The sequence below is a fragment of the Microtus ochrogaster genome, chromosome 2 (assembly GCF_000317375.1).
Source record: "Microtus ochrogaster isolate Prairie Vole_2 chromosome 2, MicOch1.0, whole genome shotgun sequence".
Taxonomy (NCBI): domain Eukaryota; kingdom Metazoa; phylum Chordata; class Mammalia; order Rodentia; family Cricetidae; genus Microtus; species Microtus ochrogaster.
The window spans coordinates 56,773,091-56,785,519 of NC_022010.1; the positions used below are offsets into that span (position 1 = coordinate 56,773,091).

At 42.1% G+C, this 12,429-nt stretch overlaps 1 protein-coding gene across 1 annotated transcript in view; it reads right to left on the reverse strand.

Moving 5' to 3' along the window:
* The window catches only part of Phldb2 (pleckstrin homology like domain family B member 2), a 222,830-nt gene extending 217,204 nt beyond the window's left edge, over positions 1–5,626 (reverse strand). The window contains exon 1 of the mRNA XM_026786135.1: positions 5,513–5,626. Coding sequence (XP_026641936.1) covers positions 5,513–5,593 — 81 coding nt within the window. The 5' untranslated portion in view covers positions 5,594–5,626. The remainder of the gene's footprint in view (positions 1–5,512) is intronic.
* Between the last annotated feature and the right edge of the window lie 6,803 nt (positions 5,627–12,429).

Sequence of the window (12,429 nt, forward strand, 5' to 3'; positions counted from 1 at the left end):
CCTTTGCAACTCACAGAGATCCTCCTGCCTCTGTCTTTTGAACACTAGGGTTAAAGTCATATGTCACCAAACCTGGTCCGCAAAATGGTTCTTAAAAACAGTATCTAACAGGTGTCTGTTGCCAAACTTAGCAAAACCCGTCAACAGATGTTTATGATTATGCAAGTAGACACACCTGAGTACATAGTAAATCCTAGACACCCAAAAGAAGTCTTAGCACAAGCCCAGATAGAGAGACAATGGTGGAGTTGGGATAAGGATGACTTTGGCGGCCGCAAGTGCTTCTGTTAGCTGGCAAGTTCCCACCACAATCATACACTGTATGTCGACAGTGAGGAATCTCCCTATTGCAGACAGATGCAAGACACAATGAGTTTCGATAGAGGCCCCTGAGGTTCTGGGAATCAGTTCTGTTTATGTCCATGATTTCTACCAAGGAAAAAGTTAGAGTCTGTGAAACCCAGGAGTTTGAGCTGGCAGACTCGTACAAAGTTTTCTTAGGCTGTCAAGAAGCTTGCTGCACATGTCTTCCTGGAGCGCTCTTCTGCTCGGTTTCTGGATTTCCTTTCCTCTGGCAACCTGCTTGCATCCTAACCACAAGCTCTCAGCTGCTCACTCGGTGACACCAAACGAGTTCACCACAAAGTGGCCCCAAGGACGAAACCCTCTTTCCACAGAAACTCATTGCAGCACTAGCCAAAGGCACTGTCCAAGGTTTTTCTTAAGAAATGCACCCACAAAAACAGCAATCCAGGGATGACAGGAGATCATCTGGCTTACTTAGAATTTTTACAAGAAGTGTTTTTGGTAACGTTTTGGCTTTATATAAAAAAAAAAGGGAGGATTTTATGAGTGTCACCACAGTGTAGAGTGAAACTTGAAACTGTTTGAATCCTGCCCTTAAAACACAGATGGAGGTCTTCTGTGAAAATCCCATCTTCATTTTAAATTCTGAAAAACTCTCCAAGTTATGGAAAATTGCCATTATTTATTATTATCATTAATTATTATTTTTACATGCAGTCCATTTACTGTTCCTATAAAGAAAATTGATCTGGCAGTTAGAGACAGAAGGACAACAATTTTGAAGTTGCTGTGTGCCAGAATAGGAGTTTCATTCTCTCTACTGCTTACCTCAAGCTTATTGATTCTCCTGAACCAAGGCCAACAGCAACTCTGAGAATACGTTTGGTTGATAGGCCAACTGGGAGATGACTACATAGATATACTAGTGGGTCCCCCACCCTTAACAATACAAGCTACTTAAAGGGACACAGATTGGAAAATAGTGTTTTCATCTATCTATCTATCTATCTATCTATCTATCTATCTATCTATCTATCTATCTATCTATCATTTATCTATCTACCAACTATCATCTATCTATCTATCTACCATCTATCTATCTATCATCTATCTATCTATCTATCTATCTATCTATCTACTATCTATCTATCTATCTATCTATCTATCTATCTATCTATCTATCTATCTATTTCTGGCATGAACTTTGTTGATGTCTTACTTTGCTCAAGGGCATAGACTTTGGTCCTTAGTTTTTGTTAAGTAACAATTACTGCCGTTGTTTTCATTACTCCACAAAATCTAATTAGAGTAACAGCCATAGAGTTCTGACCTGATAGAATTCTAGCCAAAAAGCAAGAGAGCTGCTGTTTGAATGGGTCTCTATAGCCTGAGAATAGGTTGCACAATCATTTGGCATTTTTTCACAGGTGAAAATAGCTGTAGGCTTCCCTGCTCCCATTTGGAGTCCTTAAGTATCTAGAAGAATCACTGTGTAACACACACACACACACACACACACACACACACACACACACACACAAGAACTTGAGGTCCAGGGGCCCATGGGGCTTGTTAATTAAGAGAGACTGAGTGGGATCAGGCCTTAAATTTTTTATCTAAAAAGGATAGAACCTGCACACAGAGCTCATCTCAAGTGGTTGTTATGACATTAAATCAAACAACCAACACACTAGAAAGAAAGTTTTGAAGAAACTGAGCTTTCTCTAGGACCAATGTGACCACAGAAATCAACTTGTAAAAAATCTTTAGAGGGTCAAGGATGCTAAGTCATTTGCCAAAGCCCTCATCACCACACTATAAACAAATACTATGACAATAAACAAAAACCATTTCCTCTATATTTCATTAAAATTAACCAAATAATCAAACCAAAGAGTGTTTGTGACAAAGGACAGAAAGAATTTCTGTCACAGCTTCTCAAAGGGATCAGAAAGCAATCTGTAGACATTGCTGGTTGTTTCATGGCATTTTCCTCTTTACCTCTACAGGGTCAAAAGCATCAGCTGGAGGACCAGGAAGGGGAATAGACAGCATCTCCAAGGAGCCAAGTAAACGCTTTTGAGAAGGACTTTTCACCCCTTTCCGCCAGCATTTTTCCTATTGTGTAGACTTCTTTTCCAGGGTAGTGGCACAGAATATGGACTTTCAGACCAGATACATGCTAACTCAAAGGTTACCTCACGTTCATGAATCTGTAATGTGGGCAAGTTAGATAGGTTTGTTCTATTAGAACTAACAGGCTGGATGGTGGTGGCGCACACCTTTAATCCCAGCACTCAGGAGGCAGAGGCAGGCAGATCTCTGCGTGTGAGAGGCCAGCCTGCCTGGTCTCAAAACTACACAGAAAAACCCTGTCTTGAAAAACCAAAAGTAGAAATAAATAAATAAGAAAGAAAGAAAAAAGAAAAAAGAGAGAGCTAATAAACAAGATTAGTAAATGGGACTTTATAGCGTCTTCATCTAATGTTTGATACCGGTGGCTCATTCTTCTGAGACACTGGCCTCCTACTTCAGCTTTCTCTGTTTTTTTCTGATGTTTTAGGTAAGAATGATATCACAGGGGTAAGGTTCGTGTGGGGCCAACTGACTAAGGAGGTGGACATGGTGATTCATATACAAATCCCTACTTGTAAGGCCTTTGCGCTCATCTTGAGTTTTACACGGGCAGGCTGGCTTTAAAAACAAAAAACCCTTTGTTCAGCAATGTTTAACTGACCACATTGTACCATGACTTGTCTTTACATTAATTGTGTAAATACTGGGAATTGTGGAGGCTTTACCATTTGTGCCAGACAGCTAAAGACACTTTTAAGATAAATGTGAAGTTAGCAGAACCTGGGATGGGAGGGCAAAGGAAGGCTTATTGCTGTAGATTACTCAATTATTTCTTAAACAACAAGCTTCTCAGACTCCAAGCCAACATGGGTCTGTGTAGTTGTAGATGTTGGAGCTTTGATAGAATGGATTGTTCATGGTTTCTTCTTAAAGCTTCATTCTGTGAAATCCCTTGTATTTAGGCAAGTGGACATTAGTGGGAACGGATGGGATGGTAAACTCCTGAGTTCCCAGAGATGTGGTGGTGTCATTTCATCTTCTGGTTCTCCACTTCTAATAGGGACCATGGATTTGAAGGGCATGAAATGAATGGGGCTCAGTCCTAACCTCAGAATGAACCGAGTTCACTAGGCCATATTTCCTTCTGTTCCCTGCCTGTTTCTTCCTTTACCTCCATCAAAGAAGTGTGTGGTACACTGCTTGTGCCTTTTGGTTTTAGTGGCACCCAGCTGGTCTCAGGGAGGGCACAACCAGGGGTCAGAGCAGAATCTGTGGTAAGCACTGTTTACCTTGCTGGCTTGGCTCTCTAGATTAGGCTATTCTGTATGCTCAAGTCTATGACTCACCAGAAAGACAACAGATTAGGAACCAGGCAGAAGTGAGTGCAATTCTGGCTCTGCCTCGGACCACAGCATCACCCTGGTAAACTCAGTTAACTTTCATAATTCTGACTTCATAATATGTCAAAGGAATGGCAGTGCCTACCCCACGTCACTGACTCTCAACAACAGTCTCCCCCTTGCTAATAGCCAATGTATAGAAAATCCAGATCTACTGCCACTGACCTTCCAGTATGAGCTAGATGCTACGCAGAAAGGACAAAGAAGTCCTGGAAGGCAGCCTACAGCACTGTGGGTAAATCTAGCCAGTATATTTGAATACCCTGATGCAGTTGCCGTCTCCAAACCTGCCTCTGTCACATGCATTCCATTCACAGACACATTCGAGGTTGCAGCTAGAGACGCATTTAACATTTTGGAGGGCATCATCACAGAGTTCAGTTCTTCATCATTCTCCAAGGTATTCCCGGGAGGTAGCCCAGGCTTTCTCCAAGTCACAAGCAGGTTTTAATGTCTGCAATGGTTTTGGTTCCTGCTTCTAATTAACCATCAAGGCTGCTAAAAATTTGAGCCACAAACTTCACCTGAGGGGATTCCCTTTGTAGCCGTAAATGATTGACCAAGTAAATATCACATATTACTTTGTTTAGTGTGTGGCCCAATCTGTTCCCTAAATGGAGTTCAGAAGAGTTAGGCCTCCCTACGACTAACCACCTGACTAATAATTGTCAGAGGTGGAAATCATTACAGGTCTGTGCAATGGCCGTGTGTCCCTTCTGCAACTAACAGAGTTACCGTCAGACTGAAGAAGAGTGGTTTTTATTTGATAAAAATAAAGTTTCTCGAATTTCTACCCCCTCCCCATTATTTCTCTATAATCTTGTTCTCTTCCAAGAATCAGTTAACATCTTGTGGGATCATTACACGATCTTTCCTGGGCAGTGGTAGACGAGGTTCTCTGCAAAGTCACAGGCTCCTGTCCTTGAGGTGAAACTAGGCATCAGATCTGTGTGTGAGTCTTACTGAGTTAATGAATCACTGAACTGATACTCGCCTTGGGGTGCTTACCACTCCGGAAAGAATAAAGCCATTTATGGGTTAACAAAAGCATATGGGCTCTGGCTTCAGACCATACCTTCTATATAACCACGTTTGTGTTCTAGGGGGACTCAGTTAGACTAGGACTTTGGTGGTCTCCTTTAAAGGTAGGGGACAGTCAGTGAATGATTGACCTGGCTGCCCTGGTGATAAGCTTAGGTAAACACACTTGATTCTGCTCCAGTAATGTCAGGACTTTTTAACCCCCTAGGCTCCAAAGCAGGAAAACACATGTGGATTTCTGAGAGAGTCTGTCACTTGGCGTTAATAGCCCTCTGAATGGACAGGATATCCCTCAGAAATATATGCACCATCCCCTCTGGTAATCTTGTAAGAAGAAAGTAAGCAAAGTTCTGGAACAAAGAGCTATGCTGGTGGAACCACCATCAGTGAAAACTTGTCGATAAATCACAAATACAATATCCCATGATGAAAGAGAAAAATAAATCTCAGCAAAACTTGAAACATGGACCAACCAACAACTTACAGAGGTGAGAAGATGGAAGGAATTACAGCTTGCTTTCGAGAATATGTTAATGGACAGGTAACTGGTTATCCTGTGACGCACTGAAATCCACCACCTCTCCGTCAGCAGGCCATTGTCCAACACATCCTAACTATGAGGTGAGGCGAGGCGAGGCGGTTGAGCTGTGATCTTGAGAGAAGGAGCAATGGCTGGGTAGGTTACCTACCTCTGCTGCCGCCTTCCAATCCAGATCCTTTCCCAGCTTCCCCCACTCAGCTGAAGAACCTAGGGCTGGGGCAAGAAGCATCAGCACAGGCTTCCAAGGCTCCCCATGCTAGAATGCGGTGTGTCCCCGTTGTCTCCTTCCTTACTGGTCACAGGCAGCAACGTGCCTACGGTCAGGTGTGCACAGATGTGAAGGAAGGAGTCTGTGCTGGTCTCGGCGGCAGATCTAACCAATCAATACACACCAGGTCGACAAATCCAACCGGAGCTGGGTGACGGAACCAGAGAGCAGGACTGGGAGGTGGTGGCAGAAAGCAGACAGCAATCAGCTTATCACTGGGTCTATGGACAAGACGCCTTGAGAATAATCTACATCAGAAGGAAGAGCTTTACCCAGCATATTTTACCAGCTTCAGGAAGGAATTTGGGGGATCCTTTATTAAACCTCCAATTTAGTAATATAATTTCTTCTATTGACTATTTTTTGAGAATCATCTTACAATTCTTTGAAGAAATAGGGCTGTATGTATTGAAGATGCAGTATATGTTAGATACATTACGATATATTTTACCACCATTTTATGGTGAAGGAGCAGAAACCCAATGGGACGATGGGCACACAATCAGCAGGCAGTGCTAAAACTGGGATTAGGACCAGATCTGCCCTGAAAGCAATGCAAGCACTAATCTTCCCTTGACATAGTCTGAAATAGGCTGGCTAATATCTCCAGAGGGTATCCAGGCCTGGTTCCCAAAACCTGTGAATATGTTACCATACACGGTAAAAATGGACTTTTCACACTTGATTATCTTGAGTGTGTGTGTTTCATGTTCCAATTAATTTAATTAGAGTTATTCATAGGACCATAGACAGCTTACCAGTGGCTGCCCCATTGAAGAAACTGCCTCTCCATCTCCTAGCATCCAAGTGCTTCTAGGTCTTTAGGAAAATGTGGGGCCTCATAGATAAGGATCTTGAGATGGGAGATTATTATAGTTTACTTAAGTGGAATCTTACATAGTCATAAGAGGTCAAAATCAGAGGCTATGTAATGCCAGAGGCAGAACCAAATATTAAAAATGCTCTGTCACTAGCATGGAAGGTGAACAAGGAGCCCCCGAGTCAATGAATGTAGACATGATCTTGACAAAGAAGTGGGTCCTCCTTGAGGACCCTGAGACAGAACCTGCCCTCAGCGGCTCATTTTCAACCTTTGACCTGAGACCTGCAAGATAATGAATTTGTGTTGTTTTTGTTAAATTAGGCGCAACTTGTGTGGGAAGAGGGGATTGATAGTGCACACTATCAATTGTGATATCTATTGATAGTGAGTCTCAGCACCCTCCCCGCAGGACATGCACTTATTCAGCCAGTCTCCAATTGCTGAAATGGTAACCACTTGCCCTGGTTATTCCCCATACCCAGGGTGCCTGGGGAGGCAGCTGGAAATGGTGGGAAACTACACCATGAAGAAACACAAAACATGGACTTTAGCTAATCAGGGTTTGCTTGTTTGCTTTCTCAGTGAGAGTATCACTTGGCAAGAGTGTTCTTTCACCTCTTCTACATCTAAAGTCTTACAACTCTTGAATTTGAAATGTAAATCTGGGCTGGAGAGATAGCTCGGCAGTTAAAAGAGCTGGACTGCTCATTCAGAGGACCCAGGTTTGATTTCCAGCACACACAGCTGCTAACAACCATCTGTAACTCCCGCTCCAGGGGATTCGGTGCCTTCTTCTTGCCTCTGAAGGCACTGTGCATGCACATTGTGTGGAGACATATACAAACAAAACACCCATAACACACCTAAAACAAACAAACAAAAATCCTGAGCTCTAAGTAGTGTAACAACTTGAGGACATTAGAAAAATTCATATTAAATTTCCATTTTTGCTAAGCAGTGGTGGCACATGCCTTTAATCCCAGCACTCAGGAAGCAGAGGCAGGCGGATCTTTGTGAGTTTGAGGGAAGCCTGGTCTACAGAGCGAGTTCCAGGACTGGTTCCACATTACTGGGAAACCCTGTCTCGAAAAAACAAACAAGCAAACAAATAAAAAGTTTCCATTTTATATCTCCTCTCCACAGTTCCCATTTTACATGACTTTGCATCCTTCCTTTTAGCTATGTTCCCTGGAGAGCTCTGATTTACCTCCCTCTGTGGTGAGGTAGTATCCAGATGTTACAAGGCATCCAAGCCCCCCAGTCTACTAGCGAACCAGCTTCCCCTCTTTCTACAGGCCATCTGACCATTCCGTGTGACTCTTCAGACTCAGTATGGTCTTTTCATCTGACTTTTCTGACTTTACCTCCCAAAACAGAGACTGAATGACATAACTCAAGTCTTAATTCTTTATAAAAGGGAGGAGCAAGCTTTTCCAGTGGTAGTCTAAATTAGCCACACTTATCTGCTTAGCAGAATTTAAGTGATAATTCATTTCACAGCTACTGGAAGTCAATGGTTTGTAATGTCTTAGCTTCATAGATCCTTTTTTTTTTTAAAAAAAAATATTTATTCTGTTGTTTTAATGGAATGCATATGTACGTGTCTGTGAGTGGGTATGTGCATGTGAATGCTGGTGCCCACGGAGGCCAGAAGAAGTCAAATTCCTAGGAGATGAAGTCCCAGGTGCCTCTGTCTCACCCAACGTGGATGTTGGAAAGCAAACTTGGATCCTCTGGAAGAGCAGTTATAGACCCTTAACCACTGAGCCATCCTTCTAGCCTCAAAAATACAGACTGTCTTTTGAGAATCCAATGAAAGTGATGGCCTCTCTGCCATCAAGAAGCACACACGATCCCTGTACATTATTTTATCACTTTGCAGCATTTCAGCTCCCTTGCACTATTCTCTGATGTGCGGTAAGTTCACACGGCTGGTGACCTTAGCAGAAATCAGTCCGCTGTCTTCTCCCTCTGTGCTTCGAAGAGGGGTAAAATGAGGTCTCCTGGGCCTAGACTGAATGGACACCCAATGAATACCAAGCAAAAAAAAGTCTTCAGATCCCACAAAAGCTGAGTTCTCAGGCTAAACAAAGAATAGCGTTCTGTGGCCTCCCATGCAATAAAGACTTGGCTTCTCAGTACCGTTCTCTCCAGGATTAGTCCCACCCTTCAGATGCTTGGTCCCTTGGGTAAAGCCACCTGACAGCCCAAGCCTTCTATCACATGATGCCCCTGGACAGAAGCCCACTCTTCTCTGTTCTTCCCAGCTCCATGCTACCCCAACTGTAGCCAGCTGTGAAAACACACTGGTCTGACACTTGCCCAGGCCATCCTGGGTGAGGTCTGAAGCACACGGCGACTGTCCCTATATGGCAACATCTCGCCCTTTAAGATTTCAAGTCTTAAAAATAATAACATACCTTTGGTCACAGGGAACAGATTTGCAGAGGGGAAAACAAAAACAAGCTGCTGGTTGGAAGAATTCTATTTGGGGAAAAAAGTAACAGTTAAACTAAAAGTCCTGAAACTAGGACTTTCAGGCATCTTCCCTGCAGAAAGGGAATCATTTTCAAGGGTGAAGGAGTGGGATTTGCTCTCTGCCTTCAATATTTACCCAGTGTGGCTATGGATGTGACTGACGCAAAGACCTTTTCCTCCCTCTGTATGAATTGTTGCAAATGTGGAAGATGGACAGAAGACATGAAGTTCCCTCCTGACAAAAAGAAGAGCTGATTTTCTCTCACTTAGTAGCCCACATATGTACTTATTGGGCAAAGAGTGTCTAAGAAAGAACGCTGCCTAACTCAGTTCTAGGGTAGAGTGTGTGGCTGGCAACATCAGCTGCAGCCCTACCCAAGGAAACCTAGAAAGAGTCAGAAAGGGAGATTAACCCTCTAGTTTCTCCACAACGTGCTCTTTAACAAGCTTACGTCTATCTTGAGAGGGACATTTCTAGCTTTATTGGAAACCTGATTTTACAAAGAAAGGGCAACCACAAAATAATACAATGCAAGCAAAATTGTATAGACCATCAGCTAGATACTGCTGCCTCTTTCTTTGTAGATGTTAAAACGTTTCCTCGCTCAGCTATGACTTCACTCTTAACCGACTGCAGTTACTGAATGATTGGTGGTAATTATTTTATTTAAGGGCATGGCCACCTTTAACCCACATCGCCATGCATGTCTCTGTGGTATGAACCCCACTGTCTGAACACTTACTTGGTGCAGGAATTTCACAACTTTCTATACACCCCAAAACATATTTTCACTGACTCCTTCTAAGATAGACTCTAAGAAATGATCACCATTTCTGGTGGTTGATTCTAGACATATAAATGATGATGACTTCCTAGACATTATCTCCAGTATCTTCTTTATACTCTACTGATTATTATTTTTTTTGCCATTGATTGTCCCACAATCAGGGTGTGAGCAGAATGAGAATGAACTAAGTTGAGGTTCGCAGCACCATCTAGGCCTTTCGCTGCAAAGCTCCCATAAGTGGACCACACTGTCTGAAGTTACTGCTTCTGTGTCTCGGTGATGAGTTCCTGACAAATCATTCAGCCAACACTTGTGTTGTCAGGCATGGTGTTGGGTGCTGTTCAGAGAGGAGAGGTACGAAGGCAGAGTCTCCCAGCCATAGCTGCTGCATGTTTACTCAGCACCAGGAGCTCTACATAGAGATTCAGATACACACTTTGCCTAAGGTCATCCAGTTGGGAGGCGACAGAGTTCATATAGAAAGCCAGGTCTGTGCATGTGCTATGCTTACAGCTGGTCAGTAACATGAGAAATTAAACTGTGGTTAGGTATAACAGAGTCCATCCTCAAAGCAAGAGCCTCTTTGTCACAGAGCAATGTCTCCACTGAAATACTTGCTGAGAAGTTGAAGAAGAAGAAAAGTATCTCTGCACTTACACCACATAGATCATACCCATTTTCACTGACTTGAGCCTGGTCATAGAATTCCACATACACGAGGTTACAATGTTGAAACCTGGCATTTTGTACAACTCACACATTATACATAAATACAAGTTTTAAAAAACAAGTGGGAATCCCTGATCGCGGTGCACATGACAGTTGGTCAGAGCTGGTGTGGCAGATTTCCTGAAGCAACACCTAAATACAGGCAGAGAAATTCCACTTTGGCATTGTTCTTAAACTGCAGAGGTAGCTTTAACAGACACATCATCAGTCCTAATTGCTTGCTCCAGCATTTGGTTTTGTTGAGATGCATTACTACTCAAAATAATTTGGTCTCTGCTAAATTCATAAAAAGAATTTTTTTTTGGAAACTTATAAGGCAAAAAAAAGAATGGGGAGTGGTTTAAGGAAATGAAGTAGACCTAGATATTCCATTAAAAGTAATTAAAAGAAGAGAAATACTGTGATCTCCATTGCAGCAGAAACAGCAGATTACTCTTATTTATTCATTGTATGCATGGCTAGGTTATTGCTGAGTATTTTTGCATTCAGCAATCATTCAAACTACGGTGAGCCAGGGATGGTAATCCAGTGAGACTCTGGATGTCACTAAAGTCTCTGCTAACTTTAACAGAAATAACTGAAGTGCTAAGGAGAAGCTTGAAGGAGCCTTGTAGACATGGCTGCGAACACATTCCACACTCGGTCTTCTTGGTATCGACTCTTCCGCTCTTTAAAACAGAGGTGGACGTAGGTCAGTAAGAACATGCTTGTTCAAACCAAGGAATCACGGCTATTAAAGATTCATGTTTATTACTAAGATTAAACCTTGATAAGTGGCTCAAATCCAACACAAAGAAATGCATCATATGATCAGAACTATTAACATTTTTTTCACAGTTAAAATGAGGTATTGTGGCGTCACAATATTTTAGGATGAATCATGTGGTTTAATCCAGGTCACAAGAAAGAAGAAAGAGACATAAGTGAACAATTACTTCCTAAAGGGAAAGCAGCCAAGTGAAATATGTATGAAGGTGACAAACCACAAATACATTTCAGAGTATCAAGCAGCATATATGCACAATTTTATCCCTAACCTTAAAATTGGTAAAACTGATTATTATTTCTTAAGTTTAGCAAACCACATGCGTTGCAGTGTAAATCAAGTAACAGAAGATAAAACACAGTCTCCATTACAGCATTTATCAGATACACGAATTATCTGAACTGACCAAGACTTATTTTTACTATGACAATTTCTGTGATTTTAAATTACTGATCAGGAGGGGCTAAGTATTACAGTTGGTATATTCACAATACAAATAATGCATACACAACCTCCAGTTAATACTTATGAATACTGGGGTAATAATTAGTAGCAGCAAGGTAATATTATTTCTAAAATACGATCTAAGATTTATCATCTTGATACTATAGGTCAATAGCTGACATGTCCTTAGTGCTATGAACTGAAAACAGGTGTGACATTGCAACTGTACAGAGCTGCCGAAGGCCTATGTGACTTTTCAAAGTGCTGTGCTTTGTAGTGGGCTTAGCACTGAGAACAAGCCTGTGCTATCTGAATTAAGTATTGGTCCCAACTTCAGGGCTCCAATTAAGCATAGTTCTATGGACTGGGTGGAAGCAGGAGGCAGAAGGATGCATTTGAGAAAGCTAAAAGACAGCTGCCACTACAGTCAGAGCAAACCTTCTGTCAGCCTCTTGTGATGACGTCATTGGCAGATGATGGGAATGCTGGGAGATAGGAGGAAGTAGCACTCTATGAAGGGAATGCAAAAGAGTGACAGAAAATGCCTCTAGACTGGTGATGCAGTTGTCTTAACAGCCATGCTTCTGAATTTCCCCAAAGAATGGAGGGAAGTGGTTTATTCAAACCATTTTGTTTTAAAATGGGTTTCATAAATCCTAAGAACAAGTTTACCAGAGTGGATGCTAAAACACATTATCTAAAGCAGAATATCCTTATCTCAGAATATTTTTAACACTTTCTAAAACTTTGCTCTTTTTTTTTAAAAAAA